General features: G+C 48.8%; 2 protein-coding genes across 3 annotated transcripts in view; both read right to left on the bottom strand.

Annotated features, from left to right (window-relative positions):
- Positions 1 to 22: 22 nt before the first annotated feature.
- DHRS13 (dehydrogenase/reductase 13) lies at positions 23 to 6063 on the bottom strand. The gene is made up of 5 exons (XM_084747981.1): positions 5818 to 6063; positions 5613 to 5731; positions 4120 to 4243; positions 3425 to 3736; positions 23 to 785 (listed from the first exon to the last, which is right to left on the bottom strand). Exons 1-5 carry the CDS (start codon positions 5942 to 5944, stop codon positions 340 to 342), a joined length of 1128 nt encoding a protein of 375 aa, XP_084604107.1. The 5' UTR covers positions 5945 to 6063; the 3' UTR covers positions 23 to 339.
- A 1709-nt stretch (positions 6064 to 7772) lies between these two features.
- The window catches only part of PHF12 (PHD finger protein 12), a 48290-nt gene continuing 30834 nt past the window's right edge, over positions 7773 to 25228 (bottom strand). For both annotated transcript variants that reach the window (XM_084747948.1, XM_084747947.1), the window contains 10 exons: positions 22642 to 22774; positions 19964 to 20128; positions 15805 to 15963; positions 14502 to 15297; positions 13243 to 13368; positions 12547 to 12690; positions 11199 to 11297; positions 10030 to 10112; positions 9343 to 9481; positions 7773 to 9005 (listed from right to left, as the gene is read on the bottom strand). In XM_084747948.1, coding sequence (XP_084604074.1) covers positions 8671 to 9005; positions 9343 to 9481; positions 10030 to 10112; positions 11199 to 11297; positions 12547 to 12690; positions 13243 to 13368; positions 14502 to 15297; positions 15805 to 15963; positions 19964 to 20128; positions 22642 to 22774 — 2179 coding nt within the window. In that variant the 3' untranslated portion in view covers positions 7773 to 8670. The remainder of the gene's footprint in view (positions 9006 to 9342; positions 9482 to 10029; positions 10113 to 11198; positions 11298 to 12546; positions 12691 to 13242; positions 13369 to 14501; positions 15298 to 15804; positions 15964 to 19963; positions 20129 to 22641; positions 22775 to 25228) is intronic.

Below are 25228 nucleotides of genomic sequence, written 5' to 3'. Positions count from 1 at the left end.
CGGGGTAAATGAACTACCTAGCTAGAAAGTTGTCAAGGGCTGGGTTTAATAACGTTCAACATCTGCAGTGCATCAACCGAAAAGTCCCCAGCCCTTCCCCGGGGAGGGCCCAGAAATCTGAAAATCAAATTCCAGAGCAACACAGTGTCTGACATATTGTCCCTGGATATGGGGTTACTCTCAGTCTTAGGAAGTAGTATTCATTTCCTTACAGTAGGATATAGGATATAACAAGAGGTCCTCCCAAGTAACAACCGAGGTAAAAGCCTGGCACCCCCTCAGTGCCCAGACACGAAACTGAGTTGCTACAAAAGCATTCTAGCCTGGGGGTTAGGAAACTTAGGATGTAGGTTTAGTCTTCACCTGAAATCTTCTCTGTATCAATTTGGGTAAGTCTGGTGAGCCCAGATAGCTACAAGAAAGTCCAGAAACTGTGGTTTTCTCAGGGCTCGGGGCACTCAAAGAAGATGGGGGCCCTGGATCCTGAGGTTGGGCTTCTTCATCGGTGTCGTCATCCTCTTCAGGCCCAAGCCCTGCCAGCTTCTTGGTAGCTTCCCACAGCCTAAGGGCAGCTTGGTCATCTCTAGCAGCTGGGGAGACCTCCTCCACATGGCAGTTGGCAAAATATCTCCCACTGAGGGGCTCAATGCCCTCCTGCAGAGCACAATACAGGGGTGTCTGGGCACCCCCTTGAGGCGCCCGGAGCAATAGCCAAGCCAGTGGGCGCAAGAGAGGACACAGCCATCCAGGAAGGTGGCGCAGGAAGAGCTCCGAGTTCACAGGTCCTGTGGGCAGGAAGAAAAGAGTTGTAGAGGCAGGCAGCTGGGGGCCCAGGCACCAGGCAGGGAAAAAACCAGCTAGGAGTGGATGGCAGAATCCTGTTCCTGGGAAAGCAGGTTAGCATCGACCAGGTATTCGGGGCCTAATGCTCTGTACATTCTATCTCCCCACAGGTTGTAGTTATGCAGTGTTCAATCCCTATCATTGCTTTAGTGTGTGTGTGTGTGTGTGTGTGTGTGTGTGTGTGTGTGCTGGGAATTTGAACCCAGGGCGGTGTACGTGCTGGCAGGTACTCTACCAATGGAGCTACATCTCTCGTCCTTTCCTTTCTTTTTGAGAGAGAGTGTCCCTCCCCCATAGTCCAGTCTGGCCTCGAGCTCACAGCAATACTCCTGCCTCAGCTTCCTATAGGATGACTAGTGTAAGCCACAGTGCTCAAATTCATACCATCTTTTCATCTATCTTGAGCCTCATTCCTTTGTGTAGCTATCATTTAAAAAGAAAATACTAATTTGTTTATTTATTATGTATACAGTGCTCTGGCTGTACATACACCTGCAGGCCAGAAGAGGGCATCAGATCACATTATAGATGGTTGTGAGCCACTGTGTGGTTGCTGGGAATTGAACTCAGGACCTCTGGAGGAGCAGTCAGTGCCCTTAACGTCTGAGCCATCTCTCCAGCCCTAGCCATCATTTTTTAAGCACTTAAGGTAGATCAGCCACAGTTTTAAACACTAGGGACCTGTAATTGTAATAAAACCTTAATAAAGATCAGTAATATTATTGTCACTGTAATTACAAAGAAGCCCCAGGCAATGGCTTTCTAAAATGCAGATTGATAATCTAGGCAGGGCAGATGTTGCTAGCCTGTTGCCTATTGTCTAAAGACGGGGTGAGTCACTATCTTCTATTTATTTATTTTTCGAGACAGGGTTTCTCTGTGTAGCCTTGGCTGTCCTGGACTCACTTTTGTAGACCAGGCTGGCCTCGAACTCACAGTGATCCACCTGCCTCTGCCTCCCAAGTGCTAGGATTAAAGGCGTGCGCCACCACCGCCCGGTGTCGTTGTTTTTAACCAGTTCTTTTACTCGGAGTGAAAGACGTCAAACTTCAGCCCTGCCCATCTCTCCAGCCCCATCTTTTACCATCACTGCTTCCTCTCTGTCCTAGTCATATCAGCCATCCTACAGTACACCTTTGTACTTGCTACTCTGCTTTCTGAGCTTCAAAGGCCCCTTTATGTCTTTCAGGTCTGTGTTTAGTTCTTACCTTTTCAAATGTCTTCCTTGACTGCCACTGCCAAGGCAAAACACTACACCCGAGAACTCGAGATCCCCTTCTCCTGGTTATCTTTCCTTGTCATTCTGTCACCACCTGGCACTGGATGTGAGGGTAAGGTCTTTGGCTTGTGTTTTATCTTTTTATTTTTATTTTATTTTTCAGAGAGACGATGCGGTCTGACTATACTGCTCTGGGTGCCGGGATTAAACATGTGTGCAAACACAGCGGACAGATCTTTGTTTTCATTTGCATAATGTTTAGGCCCTGGAGACTGAGCTCCAGACGGAGGCTGTTTTTGCCCCAGCGCTGTCAATCATGCCTGTGGCATAGTGGGTCCTCACAGAGAAGGCCTCCATTATTAACATTATCGCTATCGTAACCTTTTTTTCCTTTGGTGGGTGTTGGGGGATCTAACCCAGTCTCAGCTTGGCATGGTGGTTTACACTAGTAATCCAATCATAAGGCAAGAAGATTGGGACGAATTTGAGGCTTGACTGAACTATATACAATTCTAGGCCAATGTGGGTTCCAGAGTAAAACTGTCTCAAAAACAACAACAACAACAACAACAAAACAACAAACAAACAAAAAACCCCCAAAAAACCAAAACGAAACCCAACGAACCAGGGGCTCCAGAGATGGCTTGGTTAAGAGTACCTGATTCTCTTGTAGAGGACCCAGGTTGGTTCCTAGCACCCACATGGAAGCTCACATCCATGCCTAACTCCGGTTCTAGGGCATCTGGCCTCTGTGGGTACCGGACAGATACATGGTATGTATGTATGTATGTATGTATGTATGTATGTATACACACACACACATATATGCAAAACATTAATACCCACACATTAAAAAAAAACTTGAAAAAAAGTGAGGAGTAGTGTCCCACACCTTTGATCTCAGCACTTTGGAGGCAGAAGCAGGCAGATCTCTGAGTATTTGAGGCCAGCCTGGTCTACATAGCAAGCTCCAGGCCAGCCTAGTCTACACAGTTAAGATGCTGTCTCAAAATCAAACCAAACAAGTAAACATCCCAAACCCAAGTAAGGAGGCAAACAGCACAGACTCAGGGTCTTGCTCACACTAACTGCAGTTCCAACCCTCAGTACAGTGCAGACTCAGGGTCTAGCTCACACTAACGGCAGTCTCAGCCCTCAGTACCACCATCAGGGCTTGTTTTGTTCCCCACCTAGTGGCCAGCATCCAAGCTTGCAGGAGAGAAAAATCCGGCAACATCAGCGAGGAACAGGTTTCTCCTTGACCATGTTTCCATCTTGTGACTCAGCAAGGAGACTGGGGGAGCACAGTGAGGTAGAAAGATGCTAGCGGGGTAATTAGGAGCGGTTAGAGTCAGGCCTCACCTGGATGGGCCGCATAGCAGGTAACACCAGTGCCCTCAAGCTGGGTGGCAAGCTTCCGGGCAAACAGCACGTTGGCTAGTTTGCTGTCAACATATGCCCGAAGCTCCTGGCGCCAGCCCACCACCGGGCAGTCCAGACGTGTGACGTCGAGACGACCACGCCGGTAGGCAGCTGAGGACACTATTACCACACGGCTTGGGGCACACGACTTCAGGCGGGGTAGCAGCAAGTGTGTCAGCAGAAAAGGGCCAACATGGTTTACTCGCAACAGCAGGTTAAAGGCCTCCCGAGTCCGGCCACAGGAACTGATGCCTAGGGCAGAAGGAAGGCAATGAGTTGCTGTTTCAGGTGCCCCATGGGTCTTAGAATCCGCCCCCCTCTTAATTTTGAAGACAGGGTTTCTCTGTTTAGCCCTGGCTTTCCTGGACTCTCTTTGTAGACCAGGCTAGCCTCGAACTCACAAAGATCCGCCTGCCTCTGCCTCCTGAGTGCTGGCATTAGACATGCGCCACCACACCCAGCTCTAGAATCTTCACTATCTGCTGGCCCCTGGTAGGTGCCAGCTGGAGGGACAACCTCTGCGGGTACAGCCGCCCAGCTGTGAGGGACAGCCTCTGTGGGGTACAGCCGCCCAGCTGTGAGGTACAGCCTCTGCGGGTACCAGCCACCCACCTGTAGGACCTGCTGCTTCTTACCTGCGTTGTGGATGAGGATGTCCAGCCTTGGCTCAGAGCTCAGGAAGGCAGTGGCAAAGGCCTGCACGGAGGCCAGACTGGCCAAGTCCAAGGCCATGAAGATGACCTCATTGTTTCCGCTCGCCTGTGGAGCAGCAAGCGCTAGGGTTGTTACCACGCAGCTCCCTTTCCCTCCCTCTTCCCAGGCACCACCATGACTAAATCCTGCTGCTACCCATCAGAGTGTAACTGGTGTGTGGATTCAAATCCTGACTTTTGTCTATAGTGTGACGTGACACTTAATCTCTTTGGGCCTCTGTTTTCTTAAACAGTAACAATACTCAATACTTTCTACTGAAGAAAAAAAAGAGTGAGGATCAAGTCAGATGAAACATATGTATGTCACACTGGTTATCCTAGCTACTCAGGAGTCCAAGTCAAAGGATCACAAGTTCAAGGCCTGCCGGGCATGGTGGCGCACGCCTTTAATCCCAGCACTCGGGAGGCAGAGGCAGGCGTTTCGCTGTGAGTTCGAGGCCAGCCTGGTCTACAAAGCGAGTCCAGGACAGCCAGGACTACACACAGAGAAACCCTGTCTCAAAAACAAAACAAAACAAAACAAAACCAAAACCAAGTTCAAGGCCTGCCCGAGCTAGAGTTAATATATGTATCATTCCCTCTCTCCATTATTTACCTTAAGATCTATACAGCCTTTCACCTGTTGTAGCCAGCATCTTGTTCTGTAGGTTGGAATTACATGTGTGCACCATGACCAGCTGTAACAAACTTAAGAGATTTTGGTCTTTTCACACACTTTTTTTTTTTTTTTTTGGAAACACGGACTTCCGATGTAGCCCTGGCTGGTCTTGAACTCACAGAAATCCACTTGTCTCTGCCTCTCAAGTGCTAGGATTAAAGGTGTGTGCTACTGAGACTGACCCCGCTTACTCTTGTCCTCTGCAGTCTAGGTACCACACAGATATAAGTGATTCATTTGAAAAAGCCATCAGGACGGTCCACGGCTTAAACAACGCAGTTATTTAGGGGCCTCCAGGAAGCTGGCTGTGTCTCAGAGTCCCTTCGTTATATTCCTCTTCTCACTCCCTGCTTCGTCCCTCGCCCCCTGTCTCTCGAATTAGACTTTGTCTCATAGCATTAGCACTTGCTATTCTTTCTGCGTTTCTTCATTTAGCCCAGCCCCTTCCTTCTCTGTCTTTCCTTTGCCCAGGATGGCCTTGAGCGCCCGGGCCCTGTGCTGGGATCACACCTAGCTCCTTTAACCCTTTGGGATTCTCACAGGCCTCCACACCTAGCGACTCCAGTCTTCCGAAAGCCTCATCCGGAATTCGGTTCTGATGTTCCCCCCCTGTGTGTCCACAGTAGTGCCTGCATCCTCCTCTGTGTTTAAGGGACAGTGCGGCTCTCTCCTCTCAGATCCTTGATTCCTCGCGTCGCTCTGCTCCGCCCTCCGCGTCCCGGGCTCACCCGCGCCCCACGTCCCCCTATGGCCTCACCTGGCGGAGGTCGAAGGCGGCCGCCTCCCCGCGCTCCCGGCTGCGGCAGGCCAGCACCACGCGCGCTCCCCGGCGCGCCAGCTCCAGCGCTGTCATCTTCCCGATGCCGCTGTTGGCGCCTGCGGGCGGCGGGTGGGAGCCAGCTGAGCCGGTCCGGCCGCGGTCACCCGCCCGGCCTCCCCACCGCCCGCCCGCGCGCACTCACCCGTGACCACGGCCGTGCGGCCCCGCAGGCTGCCGGTGCCGCGGCACGATGGGGCCATCACCAGGTTATAGTAGACGAGCACGTAGGAGCCAAGCAGCAGCCCCGCGCACAGCAGCAGCGTCTCCATATCGGCTGTGCTCCCGGCTCCCGCCCGGGCCTTGTCGCTCCCGCCCTGGCCTTTTGAGGGTGGCGGCAGGCGGGAGGCTGGGCAGGGGCGTGCGCGCACGCGTGGGCCCTGCGAGCGCCCCCTAGGCGTGCGTCTGCGTGCCCTGGCGACATGCCTAGTCGAACACCTTCGAACCCCGGGAGCGCCCCCTAGGCTTGTGAACTCCCGAGTGTGTGTGCTAGGTATGTACAGGAAACATCTGCGCGAGGGACTGGTGGGTGTGTGCACGCCCAGGCCCTAAGATTACAGCTCTGGGTTTAGGCGTGCTTTTGGATTCTGGGCGCGCGCCGGGGTGACAGCACTGCGTAGGTGTCTGTGCTCGTTGCGGGAGTCCCTCCAGACTGTGCATGCATCTGTAGTCTCCACCAACGCGTGTGATTGAATGAACATCTCTATTTACTCTAGGTGTGAGTATGTAGCAGTCTCTCAGTCTGGAGTCCTGTGCACATGAATGGGTCCGTGTTTGGAGTCGGGTCCTGGATGCTTTTCCCTCAATGAAGCGACTCTTTTAAATTTCTCATCCTTTCATTATCCAGCCCTCCGCTTCTAGGACTCTTGCAGGTACAAGCAGTGGACTTGAGGCTTCTCACGATGGCACTGGCAGGGTTTTCAGGACTCAACTGTGTAACTATGACCCTGCCCCTTTCTCTCGGTTGAGGTTAGCTCCCCTAGGTAGCTTTAAAATTGAGATCCTCCTACCTCAACCTCCAAAATAGGGGGTATTACATCTGACTCCCGCCTTCCAAAAGAAAGAAGTGTCAGGAGGTAATTTGTCTCTGGGACGGTTCTCACAGGTGGCAAGGATAGACACTCCATTACCCAGAAGTGACTGAGGGAAAGGTGAGCAAGCGGGGCTTGGGTGTAGATGCTCCGGGCAGGACTTTGCCTAAGACAGCTATTTAACACCTGATGCTTGACACCTGTTAATGCCGAGAATACAAAGCTTCCCTCTGTCCTTGGGAGTTTGAGAAGTCTTTTTTTTTTTTTTTTTTTTTTTTGAGACAGGATTTCTCTATGGAGCCTTGGCTGTCCTGGACTTGCTTTGTTGACCAGGCTGGCTTTAACTCAGCGATCCACCTTCCTCGGCCTCAAGAGTGCTGGGATTAAAGGCGTGCACCATCACTGTCATTGGAGCACACTTACAGACATCAACAGACTCTAATATATGAATAGGTATCACTTAGAATAGTGTCAGAACACAGGTGTTTCCTAGGAGACTGCTTTCAGAAGAACTTCCTGAAGAAATCAACTGCCTACTGTGTCCAGGACCAAAGCAGGGAGTTCAACTTGGCAAGGATGCCCAGAGAATTAGAATTAGGGTAAAGCAGCAGTCTATAGTAGCAGTTCTCAACTCGTGTGTGTGTGTGTGTGTGTGTGTGTGTGTGTGTGTGTGTGTGTGTGTGCTGAACGACCCCTTCACAGGTCTCACGTCAGATATGCCAAATATCAGATATTTACAACTCGTAACACTAGCAAAATTACAGTTATTAAGTGTATTATGGTTGGGGAAACTACTAAAGGGTCATGATTAGCCAAGTTGAGGACCACTGGTCTAGGGAACGGACCTCACATTTGGGCCCCCCAGAGAAACAGCCCTCCCCCAAGGGCAAGTACTTACCTTTCCATTTCCCTCGGGCAGCTGAGGCCCACTCTCCATCCTCCCTCTCCACCACAGCCCCCTGGGAGCCTACCTGAGATTGATGATTGTTCAAAGGGTGCAGAAAGTGAGACCTGGTGCAGGTCCCCCGTAAGCATGATGACAGGTAGGACAGACAGGCAGAAAACATAATTTGAAGTATTTTTGGTTTTTTTATATACAGAATACAGGAAAGTTTCTGTAAAGTCTAAAACATTACAATTACTATGTACATCGTACTAGTTGTGGGGAAGAAGAAGCAGCTGGGGTGGGAGGAAGAGAAGTGGCAAGAGAACAAAAAAAAGGACACAGAACAGGTTTACGACAAAAACGCCTTCGCTACAATAGACAATTTGAGAAAACACTCTACCACATGTACTGTACACGGTTATTAAAAACATTGAAAAAAAGTCATCACTAGATGTATTTACACAAAATCCAAATACACTTTTCCTTATTTGAAATAAAATAGATGGACAGCCAGAAAAAGAATTCCTTTCTCATTTGTCCATATACACAGTAGCTACCTGTAGTGCAACCGCTGCAGGAAGGGAAGTAACTTGTAGGGTGGGAACCGTGGAAAGAAGTGGGTAGCGATCTTTATATTAAATAAAACAATGATATTGTATAGATTTTGCTGTATGAAAACTGTATTTTTTCTTTTAATATAAAACTATTGTCACTGCCACAAAATAGAACAAGTTTCTGATTATTTTACAACAGCGGGCAGGCGTAGAGGGGGAAGGAGCAGGAGTCGGGGGAGGGGCTGTGCTGGAGGAAGTGTCCAGACCAGGGTCTTCCCCTCCCTGCCCATGCTGTTCCTCAGCTCGGGTCTGCCGCTTTCCCATGAAATGTTGAGTACAAATATATGTGCAAATGCCCCCTAGAACTCGAGAAAAGAAAAAAAAAGTCTTAAAAAACAGTCAAAAGGTTTTCTTCATTTCATGCAAAGATTGTAGTTGAAGGGTTTCTGGTATAGAAAACACCCGGGCTTGGTTCGTGTACATTTTTGCATTGCAGGAGTCTTGGGTTGAGTGTCCAGGCCAACGGCCTAGGGAACGGAGCTGGAGCGCAGCACAGGGCCCTGATGGGGCCTGAGAGATAGCTTCTCGGTCAAGACCCCATCCTGCAGCAAGCTGGCATCGCCTTTGGGCTGTTTGGTCGCAAACTCAGTGATGCTGAAGACAAACTGCAGGCAGCCCAGCTTGATGTAGCTGCCGTGGTGCAGCAAGGCTGTGCCCTCCCAGCCGGCCCCGCTGCCCCCAATCAAGCTTGAGCTGCTGGCTTTGCAACTGCAGGGTCTCCGCTGTGGCCCCTGGGCCTGGGAACTCATCATGGCTGCCTCCTCACTTGGCTCTTCATCCTGTTTCTGGTGTCGGCGGCGCCCTGGGAAAAAGGGGGATGATCATAGGAGGGGAACAGTGACCAGCTGACCTGTCTGGGATGATTGGCAGGACTGGGCCCCTGCATCTCCCCACTCTATACACAGTATGATCAGGGCTGAGGGATGCTCAGACAGGGTTGGTGGAGTCTCAAGTCCCCAGAGAGGTCTGATACATAGGTGGGTGTTCAGCACTTGATTCTTGGTGGCCTTTCCCAGGCCACCAACAATGAGCTTGGCCAATAGGACTGGGAAGGCAAACAACTGTAGGTTACTGACAGCATGGTAGGACCAGGTGACGGGGGGCCTTAGCTGTGGCCACAGGCCTCTGCTCCAACTTACTGATGACACTCTGCACTTTGGCAACAATACTGCTTGGGGGGGTTGGCGGGGTCTTCTCGGAGAAGTCACATGAATACAGCACATTGTCCACCGTTGTCCCATGTTCACTGTAGTTTAACAGCTCATAATGTTTGGTATTCTGAGGAGGAGGAGGAGGAGGAGGAGGAGGAGGAGGAGGAGGAGGAGGAGGAGGAGGAGGAGGAGGAGGAGGAGGAGGGGAGATACGATGTGTGGTTGCTGTGAGAAGCCTTGGGAAAAGGGGAGAGGACATAGGGCTTGCTTCGCTACCTAGCAAGCTCTCATACTCTTCCTCAGCTACAGCCTGGCTCTTTCAGAATTCACCAAGACTCACCTCTTTGTCAGTCTGCCCTAGTAACTCTGTGTCGCCTGTGCTATGCCTACTCAATACTAACTCCTGTTGATCTGATATCCACTGGCACATAACTATGAAACTGGGGGACACACCCATAGAGTCTGGGTCCTTCTATTTTGCCGACCCCCCTTTGGGCTCCTGTAAGCAGGTGCCAAGGTGGAGCATCGAGCCTCTCATATGAGTCTCCACTTCCAAGATGGACAGGAGGAAAGAGGACAGGCTTTTCACCCTTGGCCCTGCGCCAGCCCAGAACCCAGTTCTTGGGAAAGACCTTGGACTGGGAAAGCTCTCCCCCACCCGTCTCTGCCCCTCACCTCATCGTAGAATATGCAGGCATGTTTCCCGGACACGTAGTTACAGTGACCATAGTTTGTAAGGCACACATCCATGTCAGCTCCTGCAAGGTGGCAGGAGTCAAGGAAAAGGCAGAGAACAGACTGTAAGGTTATGTGTGGGGGGAGGTGGGGGGAGTTAGTGTCTGTGTGGGGGGGAGGTAGGAGGGGAGTTAGTGTCTGTGGGGGGGAGGTAGGAGGGGAGTTAGTGTCTGTGTGGGGGGGAGGTAGGAGGGGGGTTAGTGTCTGTGGGGGGGGAGTTAGTGTCTGTGGGGGGGAGGTAGGAGGGGGGTTAGTGTCTGTGTGGGGGGGAGGTAGGAGGGGGGTTAGTGTCTGTGTGGGGGGGAGGTAGGAGGGGGGTTAGTGTCTGTGGGGGGGGAGTTAGTGTCTGTGGGGGGGAGGTAGGAGGGGGGTTAGTGTCTGTGGGGGGGAGGTAGGGGGGGAGTCAGTGTCTGTGTGGGGGGAGGTAGGAGGGAAGGTTAGTATATATGGGTGGGGGGGGTAAGAGGGAGTTAATGTCTGGTAGCTGGCTAGTAGAAACCTCAAGGTAGCTCAGGGCTTCTCTCTTTCTTTTCTGGTAATAGGGTAGCTTTGAACTCCTGACCTCCTTGCCTCCATTTCGTAAGCTCTAGGATTACAGATGTAGGTCCCCAAGTCCAGCACTTCCTCTTGTTCTAAATAACATGCTTTAAATATGTCAACCTATGGCTGCTACCCAGACAGAGCAGTGAGTTACTGAAGAGGATGGTACATCCACGTGAACACAACTGCGCAGGGCCTTTAAGCCTTATCACTTTAAAGGGCAACTTTTGGATGAGGGGTGATCTGAGGTGTGGTGGGCTACATTTGTAGTTTTAGTACTTGAGAGGCTGAGGCAGGAGGGTAGACATGAGTTCAATCAAGGCCTGCCTGGAGTTCAGAGGAGACACTATCTTAAATCATCTCAACGACCAAAAATAAAACAAACAAATAGGGGAGGATAATGTGTGAGCTGATTACACCCAGGTATAAAGAAGTGTCCTCTTTCCAAGTCTTTCCCTACAGGGTTTCAGACCCTACTGAGAAGCAGTTAAAGGGCCTGAGCCAAGGAAGCACCCACTGGGCTGTCTGGACCCACCCACCTCTGCCCTCCAGACTCCTGGCTGGCTCACCTGTCCCGATGTAGAGGGTTCGATAGCACATGTTCACAGCTCCTCCCAACCCTAAGAGGGGGTAGAACACAGCTCGGGCCTGTACCTCCTTTCTTTGCACTACAAGACAAACATAAGGATAGGGTCATTCAGAAACCCAGAACCTGTGACCCAAACAAACCAATGAAACCTGGATTTTTGGTTGGTGGCCTGGAAAAATTCCCACAGAGTGAATGACGCACACCTGACCCAAAGCTGCTTCAGGGGGGGCTCCACCCACCCATCGCACTCCCAACACAGGCCAGGAAGGATCTTCACGGAAGATGGTTACAGAATTTGAGGATATTAGTACTTTTATGTTCCCGGGCTCCTGGTTAGCCTAACAGGTATATTCCAACTGATAACAAAAAGAGAACATGGAAAAACATAACGCATAGGCCAGTGTTTCTCAAGCTTTAATGAGCACATCAACTGCCTATGGATTTTGTTATAGTTTAGTTGTACAGTACTTGTCCAGGAAATCAATGGATTTGGTTTCTAGAACTGCTATCACTATGACCACCACCACCATCACACCCCCCCCAAAAAAACCCGATTTTTGAATTTAGTTGGAGTGAGAGGATCTAGAATTTGCAAATTTGTATTTCTTGTGGTCGAGTGCACACACATATACACACCAAACAACCTTTAGTGGTGTGCCTCATATTCTATTTTTTAGAAACAAGGTTCCTCACTGGCCTAGTACTCAGGAAGTGGACTAGACTGACAGCTCGCGAGCCCCAGGGCTCCGTCTCCACCTGCTTGGCTTCGCATCACCATTCCTAGTTTTTTAATGAGGGTTTTAGGGATCAATCAGACCTCTTTGGCATCTGAGCTATCCCCCTAGCTCTAGAATTTGTATTTTCAGTAAGCTCCTGCTGGCAAGGCTCTTAAGGGCTAAGGGCTCAGAGAGAACCAAGGAGAATTTACATTTGAGAATTTGCAGGAGGCTTACCTATTGTTTTTTTAGTTCTCACCTTGAACCTTGGAAAGCCCTTCTAGTTAAAATATTACAGAGTAACTGAGCAGAAAGCACACCCCAAACAGAAAACATATACCCCAAAGTACTGTAGCTGCCTTGCTGTGAATCAAAGTGGACTTGTGTGAAAGAAAGTTATAGCAAATTCCCCAAGTCTGATCAAAGAGTTGTTCATCTTGCTCATGCTGAGAAAAAAAAAAAACCAAAAAAACCATGGTGCTTTATTAAACCCATCAAAGGTACAGGAAATCTGAGCTACTGAAAGCGGAGATTCTCCATGGAGCAAGGTGGTCATTCACACACATCAGACAGGAGACCTGATGGTGCGATGGCAGGTGAGTGCACGCGCACCTTCTGTGTGGTGCCCTCCGGAAGCGAGCGGATGTGTCCCAACACTGCCCGGTGACGCTTGGACCCGGGAGGGGAAAAGCTGATGTATTCTCTGCAAGGCCAGAAACTTGATCAGCTTCTCATCCAACATATTTATCTCGATTTCTATCAACCAAAGAGAAACATCAAAAACGCTGAGAGAAATGAAATGTGGAAGCAGATGGGGGCTACAGGGCTAATCCAGCAAGTGACTTTTTTCCCCCCAAACAATATAAAGTCCAAAGTGGTCCAAGGATCTGAAAGTGGGCTTCTTATACACTATTTGCAGGGAGAGGGGCCCAGTCCAGAGGCTTCTTTTGTAAGGTAGGCTAATTAAGTAAAGAAAGGCAGAACCACAGCCCCCTGCTGCCTGTGGGGAAAGGTACGGATGTCTGATACAGACTGACCTTTTCTACCCACTTCGAGGTTTTCTACAGATGGAACCAAGTCTCTCGGGTCTGTTTTGCCAGTACCATACTGTGATTCTGTTCTTTCCTACTGGTTCAGCTTAGCTATGCTCTCCTTTTCTTCATCGTTGATTACATTTTGTGCAAACCCAGAAGGCAGAGACAGGAGATGGGGCCTTCCTGGCCTCTCTTCTGCTCAAATGGTAACTGCTTAGCCCTGTCTCCTTCTCCCGCTTCAAAAGGGCCTGAATGCTACTGGGATACCACTCACCTCCATTGACATCCATAAATGCTCGAAGTGAGTTGGTGAGGTCCACCATGGCAGTAGAGTTGGCTGGGAAAGAGGGTACGGTTAAAGCGCTTCCTATGGATAACGTGCCGGGGCTGACCTTGCCATCTGGGGACGGAGCAGGAAGACTGTTACTTACGTCGCCTGAGGGAAACCCACCGGTCCAATCCCCCATTGCTGAGACAGTTCTGGATTTCGGACCCAAGGTGATGTTCCCTTCTTGATTCTCAACCCATAGGTTCTGGAACTCCTAGAGCTAAAAACGTGTGGTGAGGAAGGGTAGATGGAGCAGCACACCCGGGCACGCACGAGTTTCCAGAGCACTGAGAACTGTTGCAATTTACTACTCTGGGGCAAGTGGTGAGGTCACTTTATTTTTTGATGCATGGCCACCTACCTCTACTCTAGGTGGCACCTGCACCTGTGTCTGCTCAAGTACAACTGCCTGTTGCAAAACTTATTCACACTAGCGTTACAGGGTCGGGGCTAGGACCAGGGGCTCCGATGCAAAGCAACCACAGGCACCTGGTGATTGAGGCTCCCAGCTGACTAGGAGGATGACTTCAGTTCATGTGGGAGGCCACAGGGAGCAGCAGCATATAAAACCTGGTTCAGATGCTGTGATCAGCAACCTTGAGGTCCAAACGCTGCCTACTACATCTGAGAGAACAAGTCTGTAACCGGGCCAAGTACAGACGACCAATGGGACTTTCCGTAGGCATATGGCCAAGGGGAAGCTTCTGGGGCCAGACCAACCTCTGCAGGCATCCCACTTGGTAGCTATCTGAAAGGCAACGCTGCTTTCTGTCCCTGCTCGTGAACATCACTTTCCTCAAATGAGCTGGCTCTGAGAATCTGCATCAGGTGTAGATTTAGTCTCGTATGTGAATTGCATACACTGAACCTCAGACTGACCCAAGTGGTTACAGAAAGCATGCGCCTTCTGACGTGATGGAACAGACAGGCAGAAGACTAGGTCCGGAAGGTGAGAGGAGGGGCTGGTGACCCAAGCTGCAGTTCCAGTATTGCCACTGACCTGGCAGGCCACCCTAAGGAAGTGACTTAGTGAGAACAGTCCCATCTTATAGCTGAGACAAGCTAACACAGCCTTTCTCCTGTTGTGGAAAACACAGGGAGGATGGATCACTGATACATTGATGCAAGGCCTCAAGCATTCATGGGGATAGAATGTTTTACACTTTTATGTATATGCTAGCAAGAATGCAGGGGGGGTCACTCACCTGATGATGGCGCTGGTGAGCAGAATCGTTGGTTGGCGCCTGTGGCCAAGATACTGTCTCCTGCAGCTTGTGGGGGAGTGAGCACCCGGGTGGCATTTGGGGGTGAGCCCAGAGGCCTCGAATCTGTCAACGAAGGTCCTATCTGTGATTGGACAGTCTTTCTATGCAAAGTGCTGGTGTTCTCGATGCTGGCACAAGAGCTGGGAATGGAAGGGGGCAGGCTTGGGACAGGTACCAAACTCCTCTGGGGACAAGAGCTGGGGCCAGTGGCATTTTCTGTCTTCACAATGATGCCGACGGTGTGGTTCTGAAGCCCCCCAGCCGATGGTGGCGTGAGGGGCCGGGGCCAGCCTTGCCGGTGTGTGAGGCCTGGTAAAGGGGTGTTGGCGCCAGGAAGTCGCCGGGGATCCGTGGAATCAGTGGGGCTGCTGTAGAGGTGTGGGCCATTGGCTTTTACCTCTGTGTTCACTGGCCCATTGGCAGTCCCACAAGGGGCTTTCTTGGACTTTTCCACACAAGAACTGCAGCTGATGTCCTCTAGGGCTGGGGGTTGGTGGGGTGGAGAGCAGCCCAGGGAATTCTGGGTGCTAATTGCTGAGGGGCAGGATAAGGGATAGTGGGAAGGTAGAGGTGCCTTGTCAGCGGTTTGCAGGGAGGTGGTGATTGAGCTGTCAGTCACAATAACAGGCTTAATATCAGCCTTCTCTGTCTGTTCAGAGTCCCAATGCGAAGGCATCTGCTTAGCAGATAAATGTTTCAATATGCTGCACTGGAGCGCAACAACACTACAGAGCCACTGCAACGGAAGGAGAGGAGAGGAGGTGAGAGGCCTGGGACGTGCTGGTTCATCTTGCCACAGCGGCCAGGGCTACAGCAGGGCCGCCAAGCACTGTGTCCAAGGTTCCAACACGAATCCAGGAAGGGACCCCGCTTCAGTCCCAAGCAAGACTTACTGGCACACTCGGGGCGGCGCTACGTCGTCAGTGGAACTTGGGATTTCCATTTTGGCTTTGCCCTGAAGCTTGTGACCAACATTCCACAAATGTCCCAGGATCTGCTGTGTGCTGGCCCTACCATCTCACCCCCTGTGGGTCTGCTCGTCGCCCACCACAGAACTGCCAGCTCGCAGCCTGTTTGGCTGCTCTTACTTGCCTTTGGCTTCTGACCTTGGGATTCCCCATGGGTCACGTAACTTTTAGGGGACTAAGGTGGAATTAGGGTAGAGGTAGGAACGGCAGATACTGAGCTTCTGGTGACACGGAAGAGAGTCTGGATTTGGGAACCCAGTTCTGCGTTTACTCACCTCTTGCTGCTCTGCCTGGGTGGCTAAGTGCTCGGAGTTCAAAAGGTGCGTCTGTGATTCCTCAGGGATCCCATTGCAGATCAGCTCCCCATCCCGAATGGCCGCGGGGGCGAGGAGAGGGGGTGGGAACTGGTACTGAGATTTTATAGCATCAGGAACCTGTTCAGGATAGGAGGGAAGACAGGCTGATAGAGCCAACATGCCCAGCTGAAACGGCCTTAACGCGATACAGTTTCATCTGTAGTGCTGATACGCGCAAGGGACTCTGTGGTCTACCAAAGACAAAGAGGCTCAGCGTGCTGCATCTGTTTTGGGCTCCCTTTGACTCCAGCACAGACATCTATCCTGAAAAGGAGAAAACAATAGGTAGGGCCTCCATTGCCCCTTGTTAGGTCTAAGGCCTCGCAGAATTCTAGACCTACGGCATGATGTCTTCTAATTTGTCCTAAAAATGCAGGACTGATGCTGGACTGGGCTGTGGGGTGGTCGAGGCTGCAGGTGTGTATTTCTCAGTGACGATGCATAGGCTGACTAGTAACTGAGAAGTGAAGGTAACTGGGGCTACACTCACGGCAGAAAGATTGAGCATGACGCCCGGCTAACATGAGCACTTAAGCAATGCTGGTTTTCTTCATCTATTCGTTCACGACTCAGGAGACTGAGTGCCTCATAAGTCTGGCACTGTTCCAAACTCTAGAGGTCCAGGGATGAATATAAAACCGAACCCCCCCCCAAAAAAAACCAAAACCCACCCTCAAGGACCTCACAGTCTAGGGGAGAAAACATAGACATGGTATTATAATACAACAAAATGCACCCTAGAGTATAGGTACACTTAAAGTGCTGTTAAAAAGGAAAAATGGGCTGGAGAGATGGCTCAGAGGTTAAGAGCATTACCTGCTCTTCCAGAGGTCCTGAGTTCAATTCCCAGCAATCACATGGTGGCCCACAACTTTTTATAATGAGATCTGGTGCCCTTTCTGGCATGCAAGTAACATGCAGGTAGAATATTATATAAACAATATATTTATTATATCAATTAAAAAAGAAAGGAAAAATTCAGCTGGGTGTGGTGGTGCACACCTTTAATCCCAGCATTGGGGAGGCAGAGGAAGAGGATCTCTGTGAGTCTGAGGCCAGCCTGGTCTACATATTGAGTTCCAGGACAGTCAGGGATATGTAGAGAGACTCTGTCTCAAAAACAATTTATAACCCAGACTTTCTCCTCAACAATAAGAAAAATATTTAGGGGAAACCAATTAAAGAATTTAATCAAGGCCTCCTAATTTGTTCATTTCAGTATCCAGGCTATGTTCTGAATATACATGGTAAATAAATTATAGTCTGGATTACTTTTAGATACACTAACTAGAAGTATGAGGCAGATTGCCTTATATCCTACTTCTGCAAAGGAAAACACTTGACTTTGAGAGAACTGGTCTACTAAGGAGTAAGCAGTTACCCAGCCGCGAGTTTGCTGTACATTCTCTAACACTTAGCATCTCTGCTAGTTCTGGAATGAAGCCATGAAAGGTGATGGGAAGAATGTGATTGAGCTTAAAATATGGGCGCCACCAAGTGGTCATTTTTGGGAACTGCTAATTTCTTTTTCTTTTTCTTTTTTCTTTTTCCAGACAGGGTTTCTCTATGTATCCTTGGTTATCCTAGACTTGCTTTGTAGACCATGCTGGTTTCGGAACTCACAGAGATTCACCTGCCTCTGCTGCCCAAGTGCTGGGATTAAAGGCATGCGCCACTACCGCCCAGCTGGGAACTGCTAATTTCAATCAGCATGACAATAGGCAATTTCCAAAGAGTTCCGATGTGGGTACACACTGTGCTAAGCCTTCTACACCAAGTGAATAAAGGGCCTGAATACTTTGAACCCGGGTCCTCTGGAAGAGCAGTAGGCGCTCTTTGGAGCCATCTTTTCAGTATTCTCTTTTGCGTTTTCTGAAACAAAGTTTCTCTGTGTAGACTTGGCCATTCTGGAACTCTACAGACGGCTGGCCTCGAACTTAGAAATCTACCAGTCTCTGGCTCCCAAGTGGTGAGATTAAAAGCATGTGCCACCATGTCTGGAGTTGAAAATGTATCATTTTCACAGGAAAATGTCTAATTTTAAAAAGATATTTTTTTCTAAAAAAGAAATTATGAGTTACCAAGAATCAATATTATCGGGGCTGGGCGTGGTAGTAAATGCCTTTAATCCCAGCACACGGGAGGCAGAGACAGGCAGATCACTGTGAGTTTGAGGCCAGCCTGGTCTACAATGTGAGTCCAGGACAGCCAAGGTTACACAGAGAAACCCTGTCTTGAAAAACCAAAACCAAACCAACCAACCAAACAACAACCAAAAAAAATCAATATTATCACTCAAGAACAATCTTTGTTCTGGCAGCCAACTCGTAATCTATGATTGAAATAATTTTTAAAAATACTGATTCCAGGGGCTGGAGAGATGGCTCAGGGGTTAAGAGCACTGATGGCCCTTCCAGAGGTCCTGTGTTAAATTCCCAGCACCTATATGGTGGCTCACAACCATCTATAGTGGGATGTGATGCCACCTTCTGTCACCCAGTGTACTCATATATACAATACACAGAGGAAACCCTGTCTCGAAAAACCAAAACCAAACAAACAAACAAAACCCTGATTTCAGCACTTTTTCATACGCATAAACAAGTCCTAGGTTCAGTTCAGTCTCCAGAAACTCAAGAAAAAAACATTAAAAATTAAAACACTCACAACAGCAATAATAAAAGAAAAAAAAAATCAAATACTCATTCCATACTCTAAAATCAAACAGATCCATTCTGTGTAGACCAGTGCTGGGACTAAAGGTGCGCACCACCACGCCTGGCTGCAACTGTTTTTCTTTTTGTTTGAGACAAGATTTCTCTGGGTAGCCTTGGTTGTCCTGGACTCACTTTGTAGACCAGGCTGGCCTTGAACTCACAGCAATCCACCTGCCTTTGCTTCCCAAGTGCTGGGATTAAAAGCGTGCGCCACCACCCTGCAATTTTTTTCAATGAAGGTAATTCTCTGAGTCTCTTTGGATATAGTTTAGTTAAATTCATATAAATACTAAGTATCACATCAAGACTTCAGCTGTCTTTGTGATATGTTAGCCTACAGAACTTTCCTTTAGACACATTTTTTTCTTAAAATTTCAGCTGGGTATCACTATTCATTTCCTACAAGGCTGTATGCTTGATTAATCACATTGTCACCTCATCCGAGTTCTCAGAAGGGGACCACATAACAGGGACAGACAATAAATGACAGTCAAATAGGCTGGCTAGTTGTAATTTGGCACAAGACAGAATCATTTGGGAAAAGGGAACTCCAATTGGGAAAATACCCTTTCCAGACTGGTCTGTGGGCAGTTCCAGCCCTGGGCTGGTAGACCAGACCCTGAGATCCAAGCTGGTAAGCAGCACTCCTCCACGGCTTGTGTATCAGCTCTTATCCTCAGGGCCCTGCCCTGATCTACTTGGCAATGAGGTGCCATTGGAGAGTTGTAAGCTGAAATAAATGCCACCCCCCCCCAAAAAAACCCCAAAAAACAGTGTTTGCAGTCATGGTGTTTTACAGCAGCAACAGAAACCTTAAAACATGGCTGCTTGTTCCAACCAAGGGATGTGACACCCTCAAATAGATGTACATGCAGTCAAAACACCAATGAACATCAAAAGAAAAAAAAATCCTAAGACAAATGTTACATGTGACAATGGAGCACGAATGGGCTTGTGACGGGCTGAAGGTTATTTTTCCTCTGGAAAACTATAGATAGATTTCAAAAGCACAGCTGGAATTTTGCCTTTGTAATCCTGACTACTATCCTCAGGTCACATTTATTATTTGCCAAGACACCAAAGACAGCCGGGCGTGGTGGTGCACGCCTATAATCCCAGCACCTGGGAGGTAGAGGCAGGTGGATCTCTGTGAGTTTGAGGCCAGCCTGGTCTACAAAGCGGGTCCAGGATAGTCAAGGCTACACAGAGAAACCCTGTCTCGAAAAAACAAAACAAAACAAAACAAAACAAAAACAAAAACAAAAAAAGCAAAGACACATCTATGGGGCTTCCGTCTCCCGTGTGTGGTCAGTCTGTGCAGGGACCACCATGTGGCCTTTACCAACTGGAGTGTGACTCACCTTTAAGCTTCTTCTTTTGACAGACTGGAGCACACGGCGGTTGGGAGGGTGCTTCTTATGGATTCGGTTTAGGAAATCCACTTTGACCACATGCTGTGAAATGGTGTCCTGGAAACGGTCAAACACCTGGCATCGATTGCTCAGTGTCAGATTCTTCTGGTTCAGCTGGGGACAGAGCAGAAACACCACTGTGAATATCTAAGGGTGCTGCCCCTTCCAGCTAGCCCGTTCTCTGGGCTTGAAAAACAAAGCTCTCACTCGGCGTGGTGGCGCACGCCTTTAATCCCAGCACTGGAGAGGCAGAGGCAGGTGGATCTTTGTGAGTTCAAGGCCAGTGTGGTCTAGAAAACCAGTCTAGGACAGCCAAGGCTGTTACACAGAGAAACCCTGTCTTGAAAAAACCCAAACCAACCCAACCAACCCACACAAAAACCCACCAAACAAAAAACCAACCACCAAAACACCACTACCACGCCACAAAATAGAGAGAGAGAGAGAGAGAGAGAGAGAGAGAGAGAGAGAGAGAGATATGTGTGTGTGTGAACCCAGCAAGATCTGTTCTTGCAGCTTCCTAGTTAGCAAATTAAGTGGGCAATGTAATTAACTAACTAGTAATTTTTCACCTGCTGAAGAGCTCTTCTTTAGGATGCATGTTTGGGCCAACTGTTTACGGCTCTTTTATGTGTTTCAGCAGGAAGCGGCTAGGAGACAAAGCCCCAGAGAGTAGCTTTTTCCTAGGTCAGTCTCTGAATGGTACGGATCTAAGACAGGGCGCGGCTCCTCTCCATGTAGAGTGTGTGTTAGGAGCAGTGCAGGAGTGAACGCAGAGCTTTATACCTGCTGGGCAAGCACCACTCTGCCCCTCTACCCTGCAGTGCTCAGCACACGGTGAAATGAAGGCTCCATGGTTGTCACTGGTTGCAGGCTTCTTCTTCTCCCTCCTGTCTCTTCTCCCCACCCCTGAGCTGCGCTGCTACTCCCTCATGGTATGTCTTAAGCAGCAGCGGTTTGACTCGGAAAGGCTGTTTTTGTGAGGGAGCACCTTCTCACGACGTCACCCCCACTATGCGTGACTACGCAGGACTACCTCTCCTGCAGCGGCAGACAACAGGTGTCTGTTCTACCGGAGGAACCAGTGTGGAAAGTGTCTGTAGAGCCAGTGAAACGGCTCAGTGCATGAAGGCGCATGCCAAGCAAGCCTGGTGATTTGAGTTTGATTCCCAGAACCAAACTGGAAAGAGGGCCCTAGTAAGATGGCTGCTCGGGTAAGAACACTCACCACCGAGTACCCATGTTAGGGAAGTAGAGAAATAACTTAAGAACACGTATGTGCTTACAGTTAAAGTAACAGTAATAAAATATAGTAATGCTAAAGCTGGGTGTGGTGATCCACATCTGTGATTCTAGCACTTGGGGCGACAACAGACAGCTCAGCTGTTCAAGGTCATTCTCAGCTACATGGTGAGCTTGAGGGCCTTCCAAAAAAATAAACAATAACAAACAAACAAAACAAACAAAAACAAAACAAAACCCACAGGACTGGAGAGATGGCTCAGTGGTTAAGAACACTGGCTGCTCTTCCAGAGGTCCTGAGATCAATTCCCAGCAACCATATGGTGGCTCACAACCATCTATAATGTGATCTGATGCCCTCTTCTGGTGTGCAGGCGTACATGCAGGCAGAACATTGTCTATATTATAAATAAATCTTTAAAAAAAAATATATATATGTATATGTATGTATATATATATATATAACAAAAAAAAAAGGGGGGGGGGCTGGAGAAGACTGTGTTATACTTTTGCAGATGTCCTGGGTTGAATTCCCAGCACCCACACGGAGGCTCACAAACACTTCTAAATCTCACTCTAGGGGAGTTCAACACCATTTTCTGGTCACCATAGGCATCACATATGCACTGGTGCACTTACATAAACGTAGGCAAAAATATACACATAAAAACAAAACAAAATCCACTCCCAAACCGAAAACATGTTCGGGCTGTAGCTCGATGGTAAAGCACTTGCCCAACCCAACCTATACTCAGCCTGCGGTTCAATCTCTAGCACTGCAAAATAAAAAAAATAAAATGAAAATTAAAAAGAAACTATTATGACCACTGGGACATAAAACAAGACTTTTTACACCATTCATTTTCATTCACTTAGTAGCTCACTGGAAACCTGGGATGTGCCAACACACACAGGAACAGTGCAAGGGAGGGCAACAAAGTCACCTGATGCCTGGGCCACATGCAGCCCTGGCTGTTAAAAGCTTGTCTGTCTTTCTTTTTTGGAGACAGAGTTTCTCTGTGTAGCCTTAGCTGTCCTGGACTCACATTGTAGACCAGGCTGGCCTCGAATTCAGAGATCCGTTGCCTCTGCCTCCCAGAGTGCTGGGATTATAGGCGTGAGCCACTACACCCAACTCCATTTGTTTCTTAAGGCTGGCTCAAATATCCACTCTTTAGGGCAAACAAATAAGCAAGTGAAGCCTGCCTATACCGCTGAACAAGGTAGCAGGAAAGGCAAGAGCCAAGTGAGATACAGCAAAGAGAGCTGGGATGGTCTGCTGAAACCAGCACCTGCAAGACCATACTCAACTCTGGCACAAAGCTGACTACAGTCCCTGCCCCAGCTGGGCCTGTAGAGAGCTGACTAGACAGCACTGTGCTTACCACCACGTGTTCGATGTGATTCGGACACATCCATCTGCCCAGGGGCATGGCAGTGAGCGGGGGCTCGAGGCAGTCCATGTGAAACAGAAGCGGGCAATAGTCACACTGGATGAGAGGGGCCACTCGGCAACTCCTGTAAAGAAACAAGAGGTGACAGGTGATTTACATGGCGAGACAGGAGAATTCAAGACTACCTCCACTCTGCAGAAGAGCCGTTCCCCTCAGTCTTCACAGCCCTGTGCACACGCCTCTCCCTGCAGGGCTGTCACATGAAAACCAGGCTCTTCGTTGTTTTGTTTTCTAGGGAGGATGCACCTTGTGAATAATATGTTTCTCTGGCTAATGTGGCTGTCAGAGCAAGAACAACAAATGCTTAGCACCCAGCTCTGCTCTCTCATCTACTCTTTAAGGAATTCTCACTTAAAACATACAAAAAGAGGCTGGTGAACTGGCTCAGTGTTAAAGGAACCTGCCACCAAGCCTGCATTGATAAAAGGGGAGAGCCAGTGTTCAAGTTGTCCTCTGATCTGCATACACACATATGTTGTGCTATGTGTGTTATCATCCCACACACAAATGTAATAAAAATATAATGTATTGAGCCAGGCATGGTGGCACATGCCTTTAATCAGGAGGCAGAGGCAGGCGGATCACTGAGTTCAAGGCCAGCCTGGTCTACAAAGCAAGCCCAGGACAGCCAGAGCTATACAGAGAAATAATCTCAAAAAACAACAACAACAACAACAAAAACAAACAAACAAACAAACAAACCACAACAAACAAAAACAAACAAGAACAACAAACCACACACAACAACAAAACAAACAACCAAAAAATATTAGCAGTCTTTCTGGAGTTGTAGCTACACAACCAAAGATTTCTCTTTTGTATAAAAAGACTGATAAATGGGGCTAGAGGCAAGAAAACGTTTTTATATGTATTCATATTGGCATGCTTTAGAGCGGTTGTAAGCAAACGCTAATGGTCCCAGAGATGCGCTACAGCCATGGCTCTTCCTGGCATAGAGTTCTACAGTTCTAACAGACCACCATCCAGTTTCCCAGTTTTTGCTGTGAATAATTTTTTTGGTAGAGGGGATGGTTGTGAAATAGTCTCGTGCAGCCTGCTCTCACTATGTACCTAGGAATGACTCTGAGTTCCCTTTCTTCCTGCATCTCCCTCCTGAGTGCTGGGGTGTTTATGTGATGCTGGGTTTATGTGATGCTGGGTACCCAACGATGCCAGCCAAGTACTCAACCAACGTCCGCATCCTCAGCCCCCAAGGAGTCTTCTGATTTTCATTTTTCCGGTGGTGCCAAAGCCCAGGAGGGGGACCCACCGGGTACAGGGAGCCGAGCATATCTTGCCCCAGCCATAACGTTTTTCTGACACACTGAAGCCAACAAGTGCAGCTTCAGTCGTTGAGGCCTCTGGTTCCTGTGACTGAGGAGGGCCTCTCTGCAGGAAGGTGTCCAGTCCGAAGCACACCACCTTCCACGGATAGATATCCATAACACTTTAAAACGTGTATATGGGAGGGAAGAAAAGCAACCGTGCCACAGTGCTCACTTAGGGATTGAATCTCCTTCCCTAAATGGGCCCATGTGGGCCCTTAGAGTTAAACTCAAGTGCAAGGCCTGGCAGCACCTTAACTCACTGAGCCATCTCATTGGCCCCTCACTCTCCAGTTTAACTCGAACTGTAATCACTATCAGTGTAAGGTAACAAACAGCACTTCTGTACTGTGATCTGTGCTTTTTTTTTTTTTTTTAATTTTTTGGATAGAGTCTCATTATGTAGCTCTGGCTAGGTTCAATGTAGACCAGGCTGGCCTTGAACTCACAGGCCTTTGTGATTACAGATATGTACTACACACCTGGTGGCTGCCGCTGCTGCTTCTTCATCATTATCATCTTTTTTCTTTTTTTCCCCCCCCGGACAGGATTTTTCTGGGTAGCCTTGGCTGTCGTAGATTCAATACCTCTTACCCTCCCTTCTTCCCCACAGCTCCCTCTGAATTTCATGAGTGTGACCAGAGTTTAAACTTATTTTTTTTTTACATTTATTTAGTGTCCATGTGTGCATGTGATGAGCATGCATCACAGTTCCCACGCACAGGTCAGAAAATAACTTGGTGAAGTTGGTTTTGTCCTTCCACTCACATTGCAAGGATGTAAGAATATTGTCCCAGTGAGCCGTTTCATCAGTCTGGTCCACTGTGTTAATCAGGGTTGCTCATGAGTTCTGGGTAGGGGTTACTTACCAAATATGGACTTCTCAATGGCAATACCATTAAATAAAAAAACTCTTCCCTATTAACCAATAACCCAAGGAAAGGTGGGGCCTTGTGAGCTTAGGCTAGCCCAGACCCTTCAAACTACCACCTCCTAAGTGCTGAGATCATAGGCATGCATTACACACACACACACACACACACACACACACACACACACACACACCCCTCCCTGGCTCTGTACTTTGTCTCTTCAGGTGATTTGTTATTAACATATTCAAGTTAGCCCTGTGTGCTTATGCCTTCAGAATATAGGCTGTCCACATTTAATTTACACACAGGGCCTACAAGGGG

This window comes from Acomys minous, assembly GCF_964271855.1.
Source record: "Acomys minous genome assembly, chromosome: 12".
Classification (NCBI taxonomy): domain Eukaryota; kingdom Metazoa; phylum Chordata; class Mammalia; order Rodentia; family Muridae; genus Acomys; species Acomys minous.
This window is presented reverse-complemented; position numbering and strand designations above follow the sequence as displayed.